Here is a 25,964-nt window from a genome sequence, read left to right as displayed (position 1 = left end):
GAAGACACAGTGGGGCAGGCTTCAGCATGGGCTGTACAAGCATCTGGGGATATACTTGCATTGCCAGCTGCACTGAAGCCATACGGCTACACCTTCACTGCTATTTTAGCTCCGCTAGTTAGATTAAAGCTAATGCATGTATGCTAGCCTGTGCCATGATCGCACCTCTGATTGCAGTGCAGACATACTCGCCCGTGGAAATAATCTGCTCTCTCCAACCAATGCCACTATTCAGTTGGGGCCTCCACATTCAGCACCAGCTGCATCTTCAAGGATCGCCCCATCTAGGAATCCAAAAGGGAGGTCAGAGGGGCATGAATAATTATGGCAGGCAGCGCATGCAAAACTAATGACACAATTTGATCCCAAGTGCCTGGGAAATTTTGTTTTTTGTTAGTTTATCATAGATGCCAAGAAAGCATATGCTATAAATGTCCAGCATGCGGTACCCTCTCCAACAGGGTTCCCACTTGAGAATGCTGAAGGAGATTTAAAACGCAGAATTATCTATGTTACTCAGAGTGTATTTTTTATGATGCGTGTTAAAAATGTACAGTATTCTGATTTAAATTAGTCAAAGATCATGCAAAATGAAACAGCTTTTCATGCTGCTGTCTGCTGTGCTGTCAGCACAGTCCTTATTAGCTAAAAGTGTAACAAAAGGGATCCAGGTTTGACCTTCATTCAATGGGAAGATCTTCTAACTTCACTGCAGTAGCTTTTGCAGTGAATTTGCAACATATCACACTTCCACTTTATGGTCCAGAGCCTGTTGGGAGCTGAGTTCCTCCTGATGCCAGTGGGAGTGCAGGCAGTGGGAGCTGAGGGTCCTCAGGAACTTGCAGGAATGTACCCCATAGCAGAGCACAAATGCTCACAGTTTAAGGAGACATAGGTGAGTATTTTATGCACCACAATTTAGTCTTTCTAAACCTGGGGCCATTACACACCTGAGATGTTTAGACACTAATTTGTGATTTCTTAACATTTCAGTGAAATATTCCAGGCTGCCATAGAGCTGGATTAAGGCAATCCAAGGTCCTGGCCACACCATCACATGGGCTCCCCATGGTTCTGCCTCTACACCGTGACCTGAGACCCTCTGAGCAGAAACTCTTCCCTCAGGACCAACCAGGGTGCAACTGCTTCAGTGGGCGGACGGGGCCATCTGCACTCTCCTCTTCCTGCCACGAACACTGAGTCCTCTGCTAGATGGTGCTGGCAAGCCCCCTGCCCTGCAGAAGGGTGGGTCTTGGAGTTAACACTGCACCGAGAGGGATGGGGCAGTTCAGAGCTCTTGTTTCAGGCTCTCTGCAATCTCAGACAGACAACACTGTGTTGGCTTCACTCAAGTCAGGTTTCCAAGCTTTTCTTCACAACCATCACGACAAGAGACTTACTTTAAAAAAAAAAAAAGAAGGCTCAGATTCTGATATAATCACATGACTCCAGATTGTGGGGTCCTAGGCCCAGACTTGTAGGGCATAAGCCTGAATCAGGCCTTTGACTGCCAGTCTCACTCCCTGACTGTTGTGTTCCAGTACATTGGGAGGTGAAACCAGTGCTTTGAGATATGCATACACATCGATCTCATTCCTTTCTGTGTTGCCTCTGATATGCTTTTAAAGACTTTTCCATGACTAAGGTAAAGCAAGAACAATGTGGAGATATATAATGGTCCTTACCTGGAGGTGAAATAACAGTGAAAATGAGGTACCAGTTTGAGCCTGAATTGGAGATTGCCAGGTTTGTAAAGCTAGCCCGTCCATCTTGAACCTCTACTCTGGTGTGCCCTGAACAGCAATACACAAGGACACTGGGAGTTAACAACCTTCTGCTGAACATCACCAAAAGCAAGCTCCTAGGTTGCAAAGAAAACTCTACAGGCCAGATCTTCAACTTTTGCAAATCTGCACAGCTTCTACAACTTTAAGAGCGCTACCCCAATATACACTAGCTGAGGGGGTGGCATCATGATCTCTGACACAAGTAAGAGACGCACATTGTAAAATTCAGAACCAGGTCCGACCTGCCCCAGAGTTCAGAGCAGACCAGGTCTAGGGTTATGGCTTAGCTCGCTATAGAGATAGGGCCTACCTATGAAGCTCCATTTCAGGGAGACAGGAAGTATGGGCCATTGATTAAGGTGTTAGGCTGGGGCCAGGGAGACCTGAATTCAATGTCCTGCATTACTATAGACTTCCTGTGTGACCTTGGAAAAGTCACTTAGTTCCCCATCTATAAAATGGGGACAACAGCACTGTCCTACTTTGCAAGAATGGTGTAAGAATAAATCCACTGAAGACAGTGAAGTACTACGGTAGTGGGGGACAGGTAAGTACCTTAGACAGATCCAGAACCTCATTTTCCCAGAACTGGGGGCTGCGTGTATGCAATGATTTGGTTTGATCCAGCTCTAGTGTTAACATATCCGAATCTGAGAAGAATGATGCCACAGGCAATGGAGCTCTTATGGGATTTTTAGTGGGATGCTGATTGTTATCCAAGCCAAAGAGACAGCCTCCAAGAAGCAGCAGCAGTTTATTGTTTTAACCCCTTTCCTGCTTCAGCCTCTCAGCTGTACCTGACATATGGGGAAGCTCTATAGGTCTGTTATGCCCTACCTGCGGGGTAAGTGAGTGGTATACAACTTTGAATTAAGGAGGGGATTTCTGATGTGCAAAAAACAACCGCGTAAGCTAATTCATTACAGCCAGACAGCTGCAACAACCACTGGGGCAGAACATTCCTTCCATTTTCTGCAGTACATTTTGGCCAGAAAACTAATTGTGCATAACTAGTGTAGCATGGAAGAGAGCCCCTTGCACACAGGCTATTAAACAGTCATCAGATGGCAGTGGCTTTTGATTATTCCAAGTGCTGCCTTCCTTTCAGAAGCCTTGGAATGACTCAGGCCATGAAGTTTCAATGGGATGGTTGTCATATGATCAAACAAACAAGTGGATCTGTCTCAGCTAGAAACTTGTAAGACAAAAAGTCGCTGTGAAATGATTTAAGACTAAATCATTGATTCTCCTGAGGCCTTCCACCTTGTGTTGTTATTTACACCTATGCAATATGGGTGTCCATTCTGACCCAGTAAGGTTTTACACCCAAATTTGCATTCACTATGATTTCTATCTCAGCAGGGTGATTTAAAAGATAGCCTGTTGCAGTATCAAGGGTATCTTCATTTATTTTCTGAGCCTTTGAGTACCAGCCAAATCTTGGGCTTTGTGGAATGCTGGCCAAGTCTTGAGCTTCATGCAGGCTCATGGAATGAAAGTGGCAAAGTTCTCAAAGTTTGACAAACTTTCTAAATATTGATTCAGGTGAGGGTTAGAAATCAGAATGTCCTTAGGATGCTGGACTCAAACCAGAGATCACAAATAAAAACTCCCTTACTTGCTGAAAGCCTATATGCCATAAGTGCTTTCTTTATGAAACAAGTGCATTATAGCTGTGATAACTTTATATAACCATAAGACAACACAATATACCAGGTGAAGGTGCCTTGTTTGTCTACTTCTGGTAATTTTACTACTCTGGGGATGGGGACAGATCTTTACAACCATCTCTTGGACTCATCTTCAACAGGAAAGTTCATGCACACCACAAATTGACAGTACTGTTAAAGGGATGCAGGAAGGTTTTAAATTATGGGCCGGCTTAGGATACCCTTTCTCCTACTTAGTCATTCATACTTCACAACACAAGTAGCCCAGTGGACTTCAATGGAACTATTCATGGTACAAAGTACTATTCAGTATGAACAAGGGATTCATAGTCTGGGCTTCAGCTAGTAAGAATCCTAATTCTAGTAATATACACTTGTCAAGTATCAGGGGTCTCAGCCTTAAGCATTTCAGGTACATAATGCAGGCAAAACCCAGTACCAGCGCTGCCCACCTCACTTAACAGGACTTCTTTGAGAAGCCAATGCCCAGCAGCAAAGAGATTATTGAAATGGTACAATCACTGGTCAGAAGATAAACTTGGCAAGGGTTGTTGAACAGTGAGGGTCCGATCCAGCCCAGGGAAGCTGCAGAATGTTGGGTGCGGAAAGAGAAAATGAAAAGCAGTGGGAGTGCTGGGCAACTGCATGGCAGCCCAGCGACTGCTGCCTAGTAATCTTGGACAAGTCACTTCCCCTCTGAGTGGCTGTTTCCCTGCTACCCACTGTCTGTCCTGTTCACTTAGATTGCCGGCTTTTTGCAGAAAGAACTGTCTCGTCATCTCTGTATATGCAGCACCTAGCACCAGGATCGGCAACTTTGGCACATGGCCCGTCAGGAAAATCAGCTGGCGGGCCAGGACAGTTTGTTTACCTGCAGCGTCTGCAGGTTTGGCTGACTGCAGATCCTACTGGCTGCGGTTCGCCGTTCCAGGCCAATGGAGGCCGTCGGAAGAGGCGCGGGCCGAGGGATGTGCTGGCTGCCGCTTCCCGCAGCTCCCATTGGCTGGAATGGTGAACCATGGGCAGTGGGAGCTGCGACTGGCCGAACCTGCGGATGCTGCAGGAAAACAAACCGTCCTGGCCCACCAGCGGATTTCCCTGATGGGCCACGTGCCAAAGGTTGCTGATCCCTGACTTAGCACAATGGAACCCAGATCTCAGCTGAGGATTCTAGCTGACACTGTAATATAAATGCTAATAATTAGTAACTTAGTCAGTGAATAGTCCCAATGATTTCAATAAGAATCTAGACCTTAACCTAGCAGTATGGATTTCCCCCATTGCCAGTGTCTATTCTGGCTCTTCTGTTTATCTAGGTATTTATACGGCCCTCATGACCACACTATCTGCCTTGACTACCTATAGTGTTTTTGACTCTACTATTTAGCTCACTGTAACACCAGTTTTATAGAGGATCCTTTCAGCTGCATTCTAATGTTTTACAATTGCTATTCTGAGTCTACGATGAAGCCTTGAGTACTGTACTGTACTTCTCAACACAGACTATCTCAGCTTTTGGGCACATATGCTTCAAATCTCAGATTATTTTATTTATTTATATATATATATATATATATATATATATATATATATATATATATATATATATATATATATATGAGTCTTCACAAAGATCTCTCAGGCAAGCTGGTATTTAACGCAGAAGCAAGCTAATTTGGAGCTAAACTACTTTACATGAGGCAGTTTGACTGCTGTCAGATGAAGCAGGCTCAATGCGCTAGACGGATCCATTTCGATTAAATGCTACTTTCATATGCTTCAAAAGACGAGCGCAATAAGGACGTTTGTCAAAGGAAAAACTGCAGCAAACTATTACATGCAGAACATCTGTACAGCACAATTCATTCTTTGCTGGAGTTTATTGACTATTAATTTGATGCATGTATCTTTTAAAGAATGTAAAGTGCATTTCTTTTCGGTGACTATTCTTTTTTTGAGTCTTTTACTTCCATTTGTTTTTAATTTCTCTCTTTTTTCCCCCTTCACGATTTTTTTCGTTTCGAGTTGCAAAATGGGGAGGGAAAAAAGGTTGTTCTTTTCAAATGAACAGCAGATTTTTATAAAGCTTATTCAAAAGTCACGTGAAACAGAGAAGTGTGACACAGGGGATCTGAGGATTTCACTTCTAGGCTATTGGTTTCAATCCAGCCTAGATCGGTAGTGACTGAACCTTATCGTCATTTGGCGGTTGTTCTGTGGACACCTGACAAAACCAACCCCACAACTGACACTGTGGATCATATCCTCAGCTGCTGTAAACAGCCATAACAACTTTGATTTCCATGAAGCTAAGCCAAAGTGAGGAAATGGCCAGGTTTTTGACAATCTCAGCAGGTAGGCCAAGAAATTAATAGATTCAGAGATTTTTTTTAAGGCCCAAATGGATCCTTGTGATCATCAGTTACCATTTTTGTACATAGCACAGGCCACTGAATTTCACCCAGTGATCCTAGCATCTAGCCCAATAACTGGTGGTTGAACTAGATCCTGGAAACTGCCTGCCCCTTACACTTTCCTGGAAATGGTCTTGGCAAGTCGAAGTTCAGGCACATTCAAACTGATTGTAAACCCAAAAGCTTCCCATGGTAAGAACCCTGACTTTTCAGCAGGGACATTGCTTGTTTGCCTTTTGAATTTGAGCTGGAAAAAGACGGTTTCAGCCAAGCTGAACAGAAAAGTCAAAATGTTTCGTTTTAACCAGACTACATTTTTTTTAAACTTTTCCATTTGCTGAAATTTTGTGAAAAATTTCATTTTTCACTCAACAGAAATGATTTTCTTTTCATTTTTCAGAATTGCCAGAGATCCAAAAAAAAATCCATTTGCCCAGCTCTATTTTGAACCTCGCTCAGTTCAGGCAGTGAAGTTAGCATGGTCAATTTTATGCTGTGTTTATAAGCAGCTTCTGTTTCATGGTTTCATGCACCACACTGTGACGTCTGGGTTTCCAGCTCAGCACAGTACTTACACTGGGGCCTAAATGTAAGCATGTAAGTGAGCCTTAATAAGCCCAGAGGGAATATTCACTTAAAGTTAAACATGTGCTTACGTATTTTGCTAAATCAGGGCCAGAAGGGGAATGTTTAAATCTCCCACTAAAACATTTTCTCATTGGAATATACTACATTCAAAACAAAAACAGGTAGATATTTCTATTCATATTAGGTCAAATACTCTGCTGGTATAAAATTGATGTCGCTCCATTGACTTTAATAGAGCTATGCCAGCTAACACCAGCCTAGCTCTGGGCTATATGAATTTATAATTTTCCATCCGTTCTCTTTTTTCCCCAGGACCTATATTTTGGGTCTTCTCTACTGGACAGTGTTTCTAAGTTGACAGGGCATGGAAACACATTCTAAAGCTGTTTTTCTCCTAATACCCATGTGAGCAGCCCATCACACTTCTTCAAATCCAGCCTTCTCTTTTTAGCTCAATGATGAGCCTTAAACCTGATTCTTTCTTCAAAAGAACCTCCTCAAATTATAGCCATCACTTCTAGTGGAGACTTCCACCACAGCATATCCAAAACATATCCAAACCTTTCAACACAGCCTCTGAAGAGCCCTTGAGACAGGCTGTCATGACCCATGGCTCTGAGGGCAGACCTAATGTCTCAACTCTCCGACCCTGCAAAGAAGAAAAGAAAGGAATAAAAGGTTTGTTCAGTTTTTTCCGCAGAAAAATGGGAATCATTTTATTTCTAAGGCAACTTTCATCTATTAATCCCTAGCAGCAAGAACAGCATGTATTTACATAGTATGTGTTACAAATTGCATCGTACAAAGTATTGTATTTACTACAGATGAGCCTAAACCTAGAGTTGCCAACTCTCACTGTTTTATTGTGAGTCTTGCATTATTTGGTGCTTCTCACAAAGCCTCGGTTTCTAAATTAATGTGATTAGAAGAAAATCTCAGCTTTAATTTTTTAAAAAAGGACATTTTTAGCTTTCTTGGTTACAGGGAAAAACTCAAAAATGTGAACCCTAAAGAGTATGACACCATAAGACAAATAAAAAGGACCCCAAAATATTGTTTTTTAAAATGTCATGATTTTAAATCTAAGCTCGTGATTTTGGGGAGCCCAACTCATGATTTTTGAATGCCTGGGGATGGCAATGCTGTAAACCACGGAGTCCAGTTCTGGATCCAGACACAAACTTCCCCAAAACCTGTTTGGATTTGGTATCACAGTTCAGGACACACCTGATCTGCAACATTCATACCCAGGTCTATGTAGATATTTGCCTACGATTTTCCCAAGTAGGGTAAAGGGGACTGATTCATAATAGAAGCGAAATGCAAAGTAGCAACAGGAAAATAGGGAGATGTGGGATTCCAGTTAACCCCAACATACAGTTCAGTGTTGCCAACTCTAGTGATTTCATCATGAGGCCCACAATATTTCATGTTTTTCTTTATGCCTCAGCTTCAGGGGTCAAGAGATTGCATGCGAATCTCAGCTTCAAAAAAGGAAATTTTTAGTCCTCATAGTTGAGAAGAAAGGCTTGAAAACATCACCTGCCTATACCCCAAAGAAAAAGAACCCAACATTTATTATTAAAAAATAAATCCTGTATTTCTAAGCCAATCTGATGAGTTTCGAATGCGTGGGGTTGACAATACTGCCCGCAAGTAATAGAATCATACCCGTGTAGGGAGGCAAATCATAGAATCATAGAATATCAGGGTTGGAAGGGACCCCAGAAGGTCATCTAGTCCAACCCCCTGCTCGAAGCAGGACCAATTCCCAGTTAAATCATCGATCTGCTTAAATCACTACCTGCTTATCCAAAAAAATAATTTGTGGCTGAACAGGAAGCTCCTTCTCCATTTCTCCATCAGAGGGCTGTACCAGGACAGAGATATTATAGGGCCTCACATACAGGCAACCTCCAGGAGGTAGACTGCTTCCGTTTCTTCCTCATGCAAAGCAACATGGAAAAAAATCACCATATTATTAAGGATGATTTTAAAACACCTGATTCCAACCCCCGAGGCAATTCCCTAGATACCCCTTCTAACTAGATATTGCTCTACATTCGCAGAACTTCATGCTGTTTTCAGTCCAGGTGGAATGCTCAGTGTTTCATACCAATTTGAATTAACATTGCTAATAAGATTTAATAAGACACTGTCAAGTTCCCAGTAAGTTTCTTTAATATTACAGTAGGACTTTGAGACTCCAGGTGAGACCAGGGCCTCATTGTGCAAGGTACTGCACATACCCATCGTAAGAAACTATCCCTACCCCAAAGAGATTACAATATAAACAAAGGATTCCCAATTTATCATCCTTAGTTTACAGATGGGGAACTGAGGTACACAAAGATTAGTAGATTTGTCCTAGGTTCGCACAGAATTGTGCAACTGAGGTAGGAATCAAACCCATAAGGCACTCAACTGCGATTCAGGAGCCCTGAGTTCTGTTCCCAGTTCTACCACAGGCCTGCTGGGGGACCTTAGGCAAGTAACGTCACATCTCTGGGCCTCTGCTTTACCTAGCAGTAAAATGGGGCTACTGATGCTGACCTCCTTTATAAAGTGCGTTGAGATGTAGGACTGAAAAGCTCTATACATTATCTCCTGAGTCCCAGTCCACTGCCTTAACCATAAGACCATCCTTCCTGCACATTCAAAAACATGGACTCTACAAAAATCATCCTGACTGGCAAGGAGCATTCATAGAATCATAGAATATCAGGGTTGGAAGGGACCTCTGGAGGTCATCTAGTCCAACCCCCTGCTCAAAGCAGGACCAATCCCCAACTAAATCATTCCACTGAGTATCCCTGAGGTCTTCTAAAAACAGACACTCGCCTTCTCCAGCACAAGGACAATATGTAAGGCTGCAGATCTGTATTGCACTCCTTTATTCAGAGACAGGGTGGATTAGGTAAGATCTTTTATTGAACCAACTTCTGTTGATGACAGAGACAAGCTTTCTAGCCTAGACAAAGTTCTTCTGTGTAAGCTTGTCTCTGTCACCAACATGTCTAATAAAAGATCTTTCCTCACCCACCCTCTCTCTTTAATATCCTGGGTCCAACACGGCTGCAACTAAACTGTACATTCCTTTCTCCAGTGATTTTGTGCTTCTGTCACTTGTATCACGGTATTTTAATGTGCAGAGATACACAGACACCCCTTTAAAAAGCCATTGTTATTCCAAGAGTGAAATTTAAATTCAAAACATCCTGAGAGAAGGCTTTTGCAGTTGAATAAAGAAACAACACTTTATTCTGAGCCCATATCATTTCATTCCCTTCTCAGTACTTCATGTCATTTAGCATCTTCTTTTTACATACATATATACCTCTAATCTACCATTGCAGTGAAGGGAGGCGACTGGGGGGTTGACATTGTCTTGCAATGAAACTAGGAAAGCTATTCATTCAGCTCTCTAGTGTTTGCTTAAAAGTGGTTACAAACAAAAGATTTATTGAGGACCAATTCGCTTTGGTTTAACTCAGTTTCTTCAGACTGTTTCTTTGCATTACAAAGCAGAGCTCCCCTGGGCAAACTGCATTGCAGCTTAATGCAAAGATTGGGCCAAGCCACAAAGCTACTAATAGTGGCCAAAGTTTTCAGGGGCAGTGGCAAGTGGTAGTCTAATGCATCGGGCCTCAGAGACCTGGGTGCTATTCTTGGCACTGACCTGATGTATAATCTTGGGCAAATCATCCTCTGTGCCTCCATTTCCCTTTCAACCCTTTATCAGTTTATCTTGGAAGTTCTGTGTGGCAGGGACCATCTCTAACCATTTTATATACAGTGCCTTGCACAATAGGGTCCCGATCTCAGTTGGGGCACTACTATAATGTTCATAATTATGATTTTCGTGGCTCAAATTGAGACACTTCACAGGGGAGGGATTTTCAGAGAGTGGGTGTCCGTCACGTTCTGAAAACCAGGCCCCTTTAATAAGCCTCCAAGTTGGGTAGCCAGCAATTGACAAGCTACTCGTAAACACCAGTGACTTTTAGAACTCGGTGAGAGGCAGGGTGGTGTCTAGGGGACAGCATACTGGTTGGGGAGTCAGGACAAGTAATGACAAAGCTTTTATAGTTTCAAGGAACAGCCTCCTAAAACGTAGTGTTGGGAGCAGCCATTGACACTTCCTGATGGCAGTAACACTCCTTCTGTGGATTCATTATTAGGAAAAAATCACCCATAGCTTTTTTAAAAAAAAAATATGGGTGGGTGATTAGGACCCAAACAACCCAGCAGAGATTGACATTTATGTGCAGTGTGCTCAACCCTGATTCTTGCTGGGCTGGGGCCCTGAGTATGTGGCACAATGAATTTACATTCCTGCCAGGGGTGTCTAGGACAGAGGGACAGCAGCCTGCTGCTCTCCTGATGATTTGTGCCAGAAGGAAAATAGGCTTGCCAGCCATTCCTCTGCATCCTTTCCTCACGGCTAGCCTGCTGCTCCATACAAACTCCAACTGGTTGTGGAGTGGGCAAAGCTGCCTCTCCCAGTCTGATCAGTGCTGAGGGAAGAGCATGTTTTCCTGTCACAGGTGCTGGCAGGGAAGCCCAGTGCTGGCAGGGAAGTGGGCTGGGTTGGCATTCCCTGCTGACAAGGATTAACAGGAAAGCAGGTTAACCTGTCAGTCTCCTGAAGATCTCTATGGGGTGCATGGGCAAGATGGCTCTGCCCATGAAGTCCTGGCCAGTGGAGAAGCCCATGCCAGCTTCTGAAACATATTACTCCACAGGGAGTGGTAGCACAGAACATACTGAGGCCTGTCGGAGAGCAGATGTCTCTTACGCAGAAACAGGGAACTTAAGTGTGGCAGAAGGAAACTGGAATAAGCGGGGCACGTAGAAGGATGCATCATAAGGACTGAAGCGGTAAAGGGAGAAATTGGACTGCGCTGACAGAAGGAAATTAAGATGTTCTCGTAGTCACTGATCCTGCACCATTGAAGTCAATGAGTTGGCAATTGACTTCAAGGGGGGAAAGGTTCAGACCCGCAGACCTGATCCAAAGCAGATTGAAATCAATGGGCATTTTTCAATTGACTACAGTGGGCTTTGGATCAGGCCCAGGGGTAGGGAAGACAGGACAGGAAATTAAGAAGCATTCAGAAGTAACAGAAGAGAAGGGGAAGCATTTGAGAGATCAGTGATATGTGGGGTGCAGTACATGTAGAATCCTAGTGTTTTCTGTTGGGAGTGAAACAACTGCAGGTGTGGGGAAAGGACATGGATGGGGAAGGAGGTGCATAATTCGGGTTGCCAATTTTGGTTGGAGGTATTCCTGGAGGTCTAATCATATGACATAATCTTTAATTAAAGATTAATCTTTAATTCCTGGAAGCTCCAAGACAATCCTGGAGGGTTGGCAACCCTATGCATAACAAAGGCAGGAGGAGACATGCAGACTACTGATTACCCCTGATTCAGAGTCACATAATATGGCTCTTATCATTCAGCAACAATGATGGGACAGTGGGTGCGTGGGCTCTCAGAGAAGCCTGGGGACAGGATAGGACCCCTCCCTAGTACACAGGTGCAGCCAATCAAGACTATGACAAAACAACCTTCCTAGATATACACACACACACACACACACACAGAGCACAAAGCTGAAGAAAGAAATTCAGCTTGGAAGCAGGCTTCAGCTTTAGGTTTCTTTGGTTTTGTTGGCAGCAAAACAAAAGAGGTCTTTAAAAATAACATCAATAATGTCCTTTTATAAAGGCTGGGCAGTTGATTGAAGTGTGGTGTCGTGGTCAGAATGTGACCCTGGGAGCCAGGCGTTCTGATTTGCCTCCCTCTTTGACACAGGGCAAGTCACTTAGGCCAGACTTCTAAAACTTGGGCCCCTCAATCCATACCCTAATTCTGCAGGGAGCATGTGCTGACAGTGAGCTATGAAAGAAGCCATGTGTCCCATGCCCTGGAGGTTAGAGTCTGTGAAGGCAGGGAGCTAAGCAGAGGAGATCTAATAGTTCAGGGGACTAAAGAGGAGGGGCAGGATAATAGTGTGAATTGGAATAATAAACAAGTGACTCCGTTAGCCTTTCTGAACCAAACTGGACTAAAAGAGGCAACTCCAATGACGAATTGGTTTGGGTTTCTCTATTTCAAAAGCAATGGAAACCTTCTGTTACAAACTGGGCATGTGGGGCAATCCAGTGTACGAGAAAGGATTGGATAAGCGAGACAGATTCAAGAACATTGATTAACTTGTGGTTCCCAGTCTTTTCAGGCAATTTATTTTTCTACAAATAAATCAAAAATAGCACCTAAAGACCCCAACTAACATCTGTGCCCTATCGTGCTGGGTGTTGTACATACACATTGTCAGAGACAATCCAAGCCTATGATCTAAACAGATGAAGGAAGTATATTATCCCTGTTTTACAACTAGAGCAAGGTCGCATACTTAAGAAGCCTGTTTCAGAGCCAGTGGTTGACCCCAGATCTCTCAAATCCCGGACCATAAGGCCAGCCTTCCCTTCTTGTCCAAGTGTTCCCAGTTGACTATCATGAGGCCCCAGCTGACCTGAGGACTGGAAGAGCGCAGCTCCCCATCGCAGGAGAACATCTGCAAACCTGAGTGGTAAGCCGACAGCAGCAGTGCAGCAGGACTCAGCAGAGTGGAGTTAGCAGCTTTTCAGCGCCACGTGTTCTGCGGCAAGAGTGCTGCTTTTCTTTAACCAGGCACTCCGTGTTATTCAAGGGCATGCACCCTGCAGAGCAGGTAGGAGCTGAATGTTCCAAAACTATAGGGCGGGGAGTTTAGAGCACCAGTAACAAACATCCTGAAAGCTCCCTGGTCACAGCCATTATTAACTGGGAACCAACGGAAGTACCCCTATTCATCATGCCGCCGACTAGCGGCTAGGAACTAAGTCAAGCTTCTTCCCTAACACACTCCTTAAGTTTACTGTTGGAGAAACATCTTTTATTAAATGTAAACAGCACCACGCCGAAGGTCGGAGTCTTGATGGTGCAGCGTATCCCAAGGTAATACCACTTTAAGCTCCATATAAACTCTTAAACAGTTTCTATCCTAAAACCAGACCGTAGGTGGTACAGTTTTTTACGATATGTTATAATAGTGCAATAAATCTGTTAGCTTAAAATCGAATCTCCGTGGCCTTTTAGAGAAATCATCATTAAATGCAAGGCCCTGTTAATGATGCCATCCCAGTGAAATTGTTTAATCTGCGAGGGGGGTGAAAGGTCACCAAATGAATTTTTTATAATACATCAACTTGACACGCAATAGGGAAAACTGTAATAGATAAAAGCAAAGGAAAAGGGCACTGTCTTCTTCTGATAGGTCAATAGCAGCCAAGAGAGTCACTCATCCACTTTTCCTTCACTACTGTGCTCCTTTTCCATTTAATATGGACACCCAATTAATACCTCAGCACCATAGACAACCTCATTTTAGGTGAATTATAGCAATTTCTTCCCCCTTCTCCGAAATGAAAGTGATCACAATACATCATAGCATTGTGCGAATTAACGTTAATTGATTTGAGTTACCAAGCACTGATGGGCCACTTCTATAATCTGGGCCTTATTGGGAGCTGGAAGGGATGGAGGGAAGATTAGATTGCACCGTCCGTTGCTTTGACGACGGCAGTCACCTGACGGCTTGTTAGACAGTTGTAAGGTTCTATTGCAGGCCCCAGTGGGGTCGTCAGTAAACTGGAGTGATGTCCAAACATCATTACACGCTGCTCCAATATTAAAGCAAAGGGATTAGCACCTTATTGCAAGCAACCTGGATTTGTCATTGTGCTGTCGTTATCCAATTTCCAGCTGATAATGTGACTGTGGCCTGCGGGCGTGAAGTCCTGCAGCCAAACTAGGGTATACAGAAAAGGAACCCAAGTCCCCAGCACCCAAAAACATTTAACCCCTAACTCGCCAGCTTTCTACAAACAAGGCATGTGGAAAAAAATTAATGGTACATTAAGCAACACTCAGAACAAAGTGAAATGGGGAAGCTACAATATTGAGGGCCTGGTTCTTCCTTCACTCACACCGATTTGACTAGTCTCACTCCATGGAAGTGAATGGTTCAGCATGGGAGCAACTCCAATGTAGAGGAGGAGAAAATCAGCCCCTCCGAGCTGAGGCTGTCACGGTGCCACCACTTAGCTCAGCTGTACGCACGTGGGGACTGTAGCACATGGAGATCATTGTACGAGTTGCCATGAGAATCAACAATGACACTCCCTTCCTTTCCAGAAGCTATGTCTCCCACTCATTGTTAAGGGGAAACCTGGTCTGTGAGCAGCTTATGTAAAATAGGTGATAGTAGGAGACAGATCTCTTTTCAAATACCATAGAAAAGTGACACATGGTTTTAATCACCTGTGGTTTAATCCCTGAGCACGAGTGGCATTCATAACTCCTAAAGGAGTTGCTTCTTGCTTCTCAGGATCAGGCCCATTCATTTTAAAATGGGAGTTAGTAACAGATAACCCCCCCCACACACACACACACACACACACACTTGAGGAGCTGTACTGGTGTCATCAACTATCAGAGTGCAGCTTGATTGATCATATCTCCCCAATGGAGTTAGAACCCCAGTTTTTCCCATACAGATCGGTCTGGTGTTATATGTGAGATGGAATTGACCCCCCTCTCCTAGCTCCTTCCCATCCACTCCACCCCTCCCCCTTACCTTCTCCTCCTCCTCTGCTTGCTCTGCTGCTACCCCTTCTGGTCCATCTCTCTTATTCCCTTCTCTCCCTTTCTTTCCCCTTCCCACCCTTGCCCTAGCAGCTGATCTGGAATCAGCTGGCTCTTGGAGAGCTATTGCCTTAGCAGCTGCTGTTTCAGCAGCAGTTGCAGCCGGGGTACGACTTTAATTCTCATCCCCTGACTCTTGTAATTCACAGGTGTCACCCTGGAGTGTGATCAGTGCATTTCCATAGCTGCCAGGCATGGTATGACACTCTGAGTAAGGACGGCTTTTTAGATAGGTTTACTATGTACAGTAGATATTAAACAGAGGGTAGCTTCAAATAAGGCTCAGTCTGAGGATGGCTCAGGGGATTGGTAATGGGTAAAAGACTCTTTAACTCCTAAGTCACTGGAATGAATCCGGGAATAGTGGGACAGAAAACTACAGAATAAAGATAATGGGACCTCAAGAAGGCAGACTTAAGCAAACTCAGACCATGGGAAGCAAGTCTAGGGGAAAAAACAAGTTCAGGAGAGTTTGTAGTGTTTTAAAGAGACATTATTAAGGGCACAAGAGCAACCTATGCCAATGCATAGAAAGATAGGAAGTATGGTAAGAAACCACCCTGGCTTAACCAGGAGAACTTCAACAACCTGAAGCTCAAAAATGAGTCAGATGAAAAGTGGGAACTAGGTCAAATGATGAAGGATGAATAAAAAACAAAAACCAAAAAAATAAACCCCACAAGCACGTAGGGACAAAATTAGAAAGGCCTAGGCACAAAATGAGATTAAACCAGCAAGGGACATAAAGGGTACCAAGAAAACAGCAATGAAACAGTCTGAGCCCAGTGAGCAAGAGTCAGTTAGCATAGCCCAGCCATGGGTTTTTCTTTGCTGTATAGACAAACCCTTAGTGAACTCATGGAGAACAGAAGATATCCCAGAGGACTGGACAAGGGCAAGCATAGCACCTATCCGTACAAAGGAGAATAAGAACAACCCATGGAATTACAGACCAGTCAAATTAACTTTGGTACCCAGAAAGATAATGGAGCAAATAATCAAACAATCAATTTGTAAGCACCTAAAAGATAATAAGGAACAGTCAACATGGATTTGTCAAGAACAAATCATGTCAAACCAACCTAAGATCCTTCTTTGACCGGGTAACAAGCTTTGTGGATAGGGGAGAAGCAATAGCCATGATATATCTCAACTTTAATAAGATGTTGTGTCACATGACCTTCTCATAAGCCAACTAGAGAAATATAGCCTAGATCAGGGGTCTCAAATACACGACCCATGGCGATATTTCCTGCAGCATGCCAAGCTCCCCCTCCCCCTCCCCCCAGAGTTATTTCCTGCCGGCCACCAAGCTCCCCTCCCCACCACTCTCCCTCCCCGCAGTGCACTGCATCCCCGCTCCTCTGCCTACCTTCAGGCACTTAGCGCTTTCCAGGAGGGAGGGGCGGGGAATTGGGGAAGGGGTTGGAATAGGGATAGGGAGGTGGCGGAGTTGGGGTGGGGACTTTGGGGAAGGGGTTGGAATGCGGGCAGGGAAGGGGTGGGAAGAGGCAGAGCAAGGGTGGGGGCTCATGGAAGGGGTGGAGTGGGGGCAGGGCTGGGGGGTGTCAGTGATGCGACCCTCAGGCCAAAGTACTAGTCCTCATGTGGCCCTCCTGGTAATTCGAGTTTAAGATCCCTGGCCTAGATTAACCTACCAGAAGGTGGGTGAAAAAGGGTTTGGAAAACCGTGCCCAGAGGGTAGTTATCAATGCTTCACAGTCAAACTGGAAGGGCATATTGCAGAGGTCGGCAACCTTCAGCACACAGCCAGTCAGGGGAATCCACTGGCGGGCCACAAGACATTTTGTTTACGTTGACTGTTCGCAGGCACGGCCCCTCGCAGCTCCCAGTGGCCACGGGTCACCATTCCTGCAGCTCCCATTGGCTTCCCGAAGGTCCCATTGGCTGGGAATGGTGAATCACAGCCATTGGGAGTTGCAGGGGGCCATGCCTGCGGACAGTTAACGTAAACAAAATGTCTCACAGCCTGCCAGCGGATTATCCTGATGGGCTGCGTGGCGAAGGTTGCCAACCCCTGACATTTTGAGTGGGGGCCCGCAGGGGATTGTCATGGGTCTGGTTCTTTTCAATATCTTCAGATATGATCTGAGTAGTGGCATAAAGAGTACACTTACAAACGTTGTGGAAGATACCAAGCTGGGAGGGGTTGCAAGCACTTTGGAGGACAGGATTAGAATTTAAAATGATCTGGACAAACTGGAGAAATAGGATGAAATTCAGAAAGGGCAAATGCAAAGTACTCCACTTAGGAAGGAATAATCAATTACACAAATACAAAATGGGAAATAACTGCCTAGAAAGGAGTACTGCAGAAAAGAATCTGGGGGTTATAGTGGATCACAAACTATGAGTCAACAATTATAACAGTGATCACAAACTATGAGTCAACAATTATAACAGTGTCACAAAAAAGGTGAACATAATTCTGGGACATGATAGCAGGAATGCTGTCGGCAAGACATGAGAAGTAATTCTTCTAACTCTACTCATCACTGATAAGGTCTGAACTGGAGCACTGTGTCCATTTCTGGGCACCGCACTTCAGGCAAGATGTGGACACACTGGAGAAAATTCAAATAAGTGCAACGAAAATGATTAAACATGACCTAGAAGGAAAGATTTTTTTTAAAATGGGGTTGTTTAGTCTGGAGAGAGAAGACTGAACGGGAACATGATAATCTTTAAGTACTTTAAAAGTTGTTATAAAGAGGAGAGTGATAAATTGTTCTTCTTATCCACATGAACAGGACAAAAAGTACTGGGCTTAAATTGCAGCAAGGGAGATTTAGGTTAGATATCAGGAAAAACATCCCAGCTGTAAGGGGAGTTGAGCACTAGAACAAATTACCTTGGGAGATTGTGGAATCTCCTCATTGGAGGTTTTTAAGAACAGGTTAGACAAACACCTATCGGGGATTATCTAGATCGAGATAATACTTAGTCCTGTCCCAGTGCATTATATGACCTATTGAGGTCCCTTCCAGTCCTACGCATTTCTATTATTCTGATTCTAGCCCAGGTTAGCAGCGGCCAGCAATTGTTGTCATCTGATGGCTGTTCTGTGATGATATGAAACTGAGTCAATGTTTTATAGACGGTGTTTTACACAGAAGTTTGGAAACTTAGAAGACAAGTATGCTTTCCTTCAAGGAACAAAGGTCCAGATCCTGAAAAGTATTTAGGTGACCCAATAATATCAGTGGAAGTTAGGCACCTAAATACCCTGGAAGCCCTGGTCTAAAGTAAAGGAAGGAGTAAATCATTTTGGGCAGGATTTTCCAAGGCACTTAAGAGATTTAGGCACCCAAATCCATTATTATCTGTATGTTGGTAATGCCCAGAAACCACAGCCATGGGTCAGAGCCCCATTGAGCTAGGTGCTGTACACATACATAGGAGGAAAAGAGAGTCCCTGCCCCAAAGAGATTACAGGCTAAATTAAAGTTCAGTGTGAGATGGATACCTAATTCTCTAAGGCTCCTCTACGAAGCCCAGACTCTCATCCTGAACACTTCAGTGCTCAGCAATACCAGTGTCTGTGAAACGTGGTCCCTTGATGCTACTTGAGGAGTCCCAACATTTCCTTTCACTGGATGGATCATTCCTAGAGAACAGCTACCAGCTGAGCATCCAGGAAAAGGGGAGACATTTTCTTCTGCCCAGGTCAATTTCCATGTTTAGTTGACTTTGAAAATGCAGCTAGCTCCAGTGGCCACGTGTACCAGTAAAGCCAGAAGGACTGAGCACAAACAGGACAAGTGGATCTCATCTGAATGACCCAAAGAGCCCCCCAATGACAACTGGCAAAGGGTTTACTGTTCTGTAACAGCAACTCCTGACAGGCCTGACAAACTCACTACACCTAGCATGTTGCTTTCATAGTGTTTATCCATAAAGAATGTCATGTGAGGTATTCAGTACAAGCTGGGGTTTCAGCCAGACAAAGGATGTATGTTCACCTGTCTCCCTCAGTTCACATGTAAATTAAAAGCATTGTAAACCAACACGATGGACGCCCAATTTTCATTAGAAAGCAACATGAGGATGTGAAGTCAACTTGGAGCCAGCACACCAGGGACTATGCCACCAGGGATCATCTTGACTCTGGGGACAAACAATGATGGTGGGGAATATAAGGGGGAGGCAAAAAGACACCACTTGATCCTGCCCCTAAGGAAGGAATTAGGCTCTGTGATAAGATTAATGAAAATGGGATCTCCGTCAGCCCTGGTTGGAAAAGAAATGTGTGGTGAGATAAGACTGCTTTTAGGCAGATAGTTAGCCTGTTAAAGTTAAGTTTAGTCTCTAGAAAGCATGTACCGATTTTATTTTATATGTAACTCACACACCTCTAGGGTATACTGTTCTGTCCCATTGCGGGGGGATGAGGAGGCGGAGAGAGAGAGTGAACGAGAGTGCGCACGCACACGCCATTGGACTTTTAGCTCATGTGGGAGAGGCTCATACACTAAGCTCTAGAGGCCCCGGGTTCTATCCTGCCCGCTGATGACCAGGGTCTGTCGGCGTTACACTTACTCACTATTTCTCAAACCTTAATCGTTGTCAAGAAAGTTATGATTGTTTTCACTATAAATATAACTCAGTGCTGTGGTGTTATACAAGAACTGATCCTCATTTGAATCAGACAAACTGGTGTGTACACTCTGCCCTTGGGGATAGCAAACCTGGTATTTCTGTGAGTAACCAGTGACAAGGGCTGGATGTCACAAGGGAATGCTTCAAAGGGGGCTTGAGGACTGGAGTGCGTCTATTGTTAACCTGCAATGCAAAGTGATATTGTGGGATGCAGCAACCAGATCTTTCACTCCAGTCTAATTCCATCACCAGTCCTAGCCTCCTGAAAGGGGCGGGGAGGAATGAGGGCAGGGCCACGTTCTTTCTGCAGACCACACTGGGCAGCAGAGTTGGGACAGCACATGGGGGAGCGTACACCCCTCCTTTCCAAGGGTGTGGCAGGAGCGCCCCGAGTCAGGTATGCTATCTCTAGGAGCCCCTGCCAGGGCAGTGGGACTCCACTCCCGCACTGGCCACGTGCAGTGCCTTCAATCCACAATCTAACCCTAAATATTTTTAACTACCTTTTCCCTCCATACAGTCACTTTGATGAAAGGCACTAAAATGACAGCGCTGGAGTCCACAGTCCTCCACGCATCCATAGACCTAGTGCAGCACGGGCAGCAGCAGGACAAGCATCCCCTACGCTGCCCCCACCACTGTGCCCCTGATCTGTGAAGACCAGCTTTAGTGGGGAGAGGAGGGTGATGGTTCAGGTGTGGTGGCCACTCTGTCCTTCGCTTCTCTGCTGAAAATGCCATCAAGGAAGCCAGTGAACATGGAGGGGGGGTGTCATAAATATAAAGGGAAGGGTAAACCCCTTTAAAATCCCTCCTGGCCAGAGGAAAAATCCTCTCACCTGTAAAGGGTTAAGAAGCTAAAGGTAACCTCGCTGGCACCTGACCAAAATGACCAATGAGGAGACAAGATACTTTCAAAAGCTGGGAGGAGGGAGAGAAACAGAGGGTCTGTGTCTTTCGGTATGCTGCTTTTGCCGGGGATAGAACAGGAATGGAGTCTTAGAACTTTTAGTAAGTAATCTAGCTAGGTATGTGTTAGATTATGATTTCTTTAAATGGCTGAGAAAAGAACTGTGCTGAATAGAATGACTATTTCAGTCTGTGTGTCTTTTTTGTAACTTAAGGTTTTGTCTAGAGGGATTCTCTATGTTTTGAATCTAATTACCCTCTAAGGTATTTACCATCCTGATTTTACAGAGGTGATTCCTTTACTTCTATTTCTATTAAAAGTCTTCTTGTAAGAAAACTGAATGCTTTTTCATTGTTCTCAGATCCAAGGGTTTGGGTCTGTGGTCACCTATGCAAATTGGTGAGGATTTTTACCAAACCTTTCCCAGGAAGAGGGGTGCAAGGGTTGGGAGGATTTTGGGGGGAAAGACGTGTCCAAACTACGTTTCCCAGTAAACCCAGTTTGAGTTTGGTGGTGGCAGTGGATATTCCAAAGACAAAGGATAAAATTAATTTGTACTTTGGAAAAGTTTTAACCTAAGCTGGTAAAAGTAAGCTTAGGAGGTTTTCATGCAGGTCCCCACATCTGTACCCTAGAGTTCAGAGTGGGGGAGGAACCTTGACAGGGGGGGAACGTGGATGCTTGTCCAATAAACACTGGGCTGAGACTCCCTCCAATTCATTTCACACACAGCCCATGAGATGGTCACAGCTTTCAGTCATCACAGAACTGGGATGGATCTGAAAGGCTCCATATTCATTACAGCCCAGTGAGCCATAACTTGAAGGTTTATTTTTTAAACTGTAACATTACTTCTATGGCTATTACGCCATTTGCCACAGCAATGTACTCTCTCTCTCGGTCTCTCTTCCGTATTATAGGCATCACCTATAGTTAAGATTGAATGACACCTTCCATTATAAGATACTGTTTTCAGTTCTTTATAACTTCACCAAATTAACGGTCTGTGCTGAAATTTCTCAGTCCGTGTGACAAAATTCTTACCGTTGTTTGGTTGACGTGCTCTGTCATCTCTGAGCTTTGAAGCAGGGACCTAAATTTGTCCAGGGAGTTGCCTTGATGTCAGGGGTTATGTCTTTTGCTGTCCTCATGAAAATTTGACCAAGCTGAACCCAGTTATGAGCCTGACTCCATCTGTCACTCAGGGCTGCAGAGGCTCCGCAGGAATTCCCCTGCAATTGCTCCTCCTGGCTATCGGAGGGTACTGTGGTGCCAGGCACCAGAACAGGGGGTAAGGTTCCCACTGCTGGCACCCAGACAGTGTAGAGGAGAAGCAGAAAGCAGCTGGAGTCAAATGCACAGGGGTAAGAAGCTGGGCCTTGGGGGCGGTAAGAGAGGAGACTGGGGCAAGGGGCAGGAGGGTTGGGGGAGACTGGGATGAAGAGGCAAGGGGGAGGATTCGAAACAGGAAGGGCTGGGATGAGAAGCCAGGGCAAAGGGGACTGAGATGGGGAGTCAGGGACAGGGGTGGGACTGGGATGGGGAGGAGGCTGAGGCTGGGAGTTGCCTGAGGAGCCATGGGGATTAGGGAGGGAAACTGAGTTGTCAAACCAAGGTGGGGGGACTGGGATGAAGAGCTGAGGGCGTGGGAGGGGATGGCAGAGCCACGGGCAGAAGGGGGAGATTTGGGTGGGGACACAAGTCGAAAGGTCTGTTACAGACAGACCCCGAGACACTCCCCTGAGAACTTAGAATGGAACTTCAGATTGCTGAGTCTCAATATTCCTCCACTGTCAGCAAATAACTGAGAAACCCACTGGAAAAACGTGCGTCTCATCTCCCTCTAGTGTCTGGCCCTCATACAGGATGATAACCTACCACTGCTATCAGTAACGCCACTAGCTCAAGTGGTTCTAAACCTGCTAATGAACTATGTGGGAGTCCTGGTGGGTCCATATGACGGACTTTCCATTTTTTAAAAAAGCCTAAGAAATTACACACAGTAGGAATATAAAATATTAAATGGCTAACCGATAAGTATTAGTCTTACTGTTAATATATTGTAGCTAATGTTTAAAACAGATTGGCAGCAGCTCCACTCCCGGGCCTGATTGTGCAGGACCGGACAGCAGCCCCGGACCCTGATCCCCATTGTGTGGGGCCAGGCGACGGCCCACGATTGGATTCCTGCCACATGGGGGCAGGCAGCAGACTCCGACTTCTGTTGTGCAGGGCCAGGTGGCAGCCCCCAAACTGGAACCCCACCAGGCGGGGCCAGTAGGCAGACCCCTATCCCCACGGGGCATGGCTGTGCAGCAGCACCAGCCCCAGCCCCCTGACATGTGGGGCCGGGCGGCAGTCCCCAGACCTGGACCCCTGGTGTGCAGGGCTGGGCAGCCACCCCGACTGGATCCCTGCTGCAGGGGCTGGGCGGCAGACCCCAACCCCTGGTGGGCAGGGCTGAGCAGCAGCCCCTGGCCTGGATCCCACCATGCAGGGCCAAGCTGCAGACCCTGACCCCTGCCGCGTGGTTCTGTAGGGGGTGGGCAGCAGCCCTGATCCCAGACCCTGACCCCTGTCATGTTAATAATTAATTCACAATGTGCAGATGCATTATGACACAGGCTTTAACTACATACTATTATTTCCACAGAACCCCTGCCTCATTCAGTGCCAACGATTCATTGAATGAGCAGCTCTGCAATATTTTGCTTTATCCACTTTGCTCAATGCGTGGCCCCAGGCCTTATTTATTGTGCACTATGCAAACCCTGCTCTGAAGACAGAATAATTTATTTCCATGTGTGTGCATGCATGTGCACATACACACACACACTCTTGGTATACAAGTATATTACTATTGTGCTTTCTCTGTCTTCCATGTAGCTATTAGCTGTCATCTCCCTCTCTCCTTGGTGAATCAGGAAGCAGCAGAATGAACTGACCCACATGCATCCGATGAAGTGAGCTGCAGCTCACGAAAGCTGATGCTCAAATAAATTGGTTAGTCTCTAAGGTGCCACAAGTCCTCCTGTTCTTTTTGCGGATACAGACTAACATGGCTGCTACTCTGAAACCTGACCCTAAAAAAGCAGTCAAATTGAAACCACATAAAGAAACGAGACAAATTATTTAAAATAGGTCTTGTCAGTATGATAAATAGTTCTGCTGTTGTAACCCACACACCTTCTGGGTCTGGTGTTCTGTCCCATCGAGTGGCACTGAGACCACTCAGAGCGAGAGATTAATGAGTCTCCTCTACATCCTTAACTAAGAGCCAGTTGGCTTTTAGTTCATGCGGTAGAAGCTAATGCACTAAGCTCCAGAGGTCCCCGGTTCAATGCTGATGACCAGGGTCTGTCGGCATTACACTGTTATGCAGAGCTGTTGCTGCTAGGGTCCCCAGGGCTACCTTTAGCCATTTCCTTGTGAGTTGTGAACAGGGAGCCCCAATCTCTGTTGCCCAAAGCTTTGCGAAGCAGGGAGAACTGGGGGTCTGACATTGCAGGGCTGTTGGCCATGTGCTGGTGTAGGCTGTTAAATCTGCCCTAGAGATCTCTGAATCTCATTTGTTTCTGCAGAACACAGGTGTGGAAGAAAATTTCCCCCGTTGTGTGGAAAAATACACAATCTCTCATTATCCCAACCCCATTATCCCTGCTTGTGCTGGTGTGTATTGTCTAGACTCTAATGAGGGACAGACAGAGGGGATATTATATGTCCCAACAGGAAATATCTGATTTAATTTTACAGGTTAGCCAGGGCCTTATTATATCACAAGTGTCAAAGCCACAAGTGATGCCATAAAGTCTAAGACTGATGGGGAGTAATAAATAACACTACAGAGGAACCCAAGTGGTGAAGGACAAATACCTTCCTTAAGTTTGATAGTGTTTGTGTAACCCACTGGTGAGTGTGTGTCACAGATCCCCCTCTGTCGGATCAGGCCCTAATTTAGGGCCTGTCCCTGAAGATCCTTATTATTGGATCTTACTATTGAGTAGTTCCACTGATATCACTGAGATTGCCTATGGGAGTTAATACTACTCCCAGTAGTAAGTGTTTGCAGGAATGAGCTTTTAGACATAAACCTGAGAGGAAAATCTTACAGACTTTAAAAGAAAATAATATCCTTTCTATATGTGTTCTGAGTCACCCTGTAGAATTTAGTGAATCATCCTATAGAATTTAATAGTGAATTAAATCCTTGATCTATAGGCTGGTTTAAAAAAAAAACAGTAACAAACACCTATAAAAAGGATCTCATTTTGTATAAAATTGTATAGGTTTTTAGAGTAATTTCTATAGAATCCTATTACATTTATATAGATTCCTACTAGTTAAAGCCCTATTGCTTTCTACAGGTTCTATAGAGCTTGCACAGTGAGGGGTGGCAGTACAGAAACAGAATGGGGAGAGGATATGGGAGATACAGAAATGTATCATCATCTAATATGCTTTACCCTTAAATACACACCCTCAGAGATCTTCTTTGTTTCCGTTGCTGGTGGGTTATTTCAATTAAATATTACAGTGGGCAAGCTGTGCCACCCCAGGAGCACCCAGCCAAAGGAATTGTGATGCAGAGAGTTATAATTTCTTCTCTGCTCCACAGGGGGAATAATCTGTGTCAGATCATTACGAGGCCCAGATTACACCTTTCCTGCCCCGGCTCAGTTCCATTGGCTGGTGTTTGGAAAGGAGAACAGCTGAGGTTCTGTTCCCCTCTCCCTACCCATGTGTGTGGCGGGGCAGGGGTGGGACTAGTGCCCACGCAGGGCCTGCTCTCCCTTCACACACACAGACAGGTGGTGTGGGTGGCATGCACATGGCAGTAACAGATGGGCTCTGTCTATTACAGCCCCAGCTAAAGACCTCTCAAGTTACAGTAGCTCATGCTTTTAGCTCTGGAGACCCCTGGTTCAGTCCTCAGTATGTCGCCCAAAATGGCAGCCATGACATTTACGCGTGGGTATCTTTCAAACTTGCATTATGTTGGCGCTGTTCTTTCCACCCTGAGCAAACACAGCTAATCGGTCTCCTCCCAAGGCTCTATTCTACTCATGGCAGTCACGATAAGCACATGTATCTGTGTTTGCATCATCAGGGCCTAAATTTCTAAGCTTTTCAGGACAGGAGCCTGTCATTTTTTCCTCTATTCACACCGTACCCATCTCTGGCACTGTGTCAATACACGAATACCATGCATATGTTTAATAGAT

General features: G+C 45.0%; 1 protein-coding gene across 10 annotated transcripts in view; it reads right to left on the bottom strand.

The window, feature by feature from the left end:
• PKHD1 (PKHD1 ciliary IPT domain containing fibrocystin/polyductin) overlaps window positions 1-25,964 on the bottom strand; it is a 417,278-nt gene that overhangs the window by 53,249 nt on the left and 338,065 nt on the right. For 9 of the 10 annotated variants that reach the window (XM_048845758.2, XM_075126348.1, XM_075126350.1 and 6 more), the window contains 3 exons: window positions 8,264-8,399; window positions 7,021-7,108; window positions 1,686-1,793 (listed from right to left, as the gene is read on the bottom strand). In XM_048845758.2, the coding sequence (XP_048701715.2) occupies window positions 1,686-1,793; window positions 7,021-7,108; window positions 8,264-8,399 (332 nt within the window). Of the gene's footprint in view, window positions 1-1,132; window positions 1,400-1,685; window positions 1,794-7,020; window positions 7,109-8,263; window positions 8,400-25,964 lie in introns of all 10 variants that reach the window. The other variant, XR_007356005.2, reaches the window with a different exon arrangement.

Source organism: Caretta caretta, chromosome 3 (assembly GCF_965140235.1).
Source record: "Caretta caretta isolate rCarCar2 chromosome 3, rCarCar1.hap1, whole genome shotgun sequence".
Classification (NCBI taxonomy): Eukaryota; Metazoa; Chordata; order Testudines; family Cheloniidae; genus Caretta; species Caretta caretta.
Note: the sequence above shows the minus strand (reverse complement) of the source record. Positions and strands in the feature narration are given on the sequence as shown.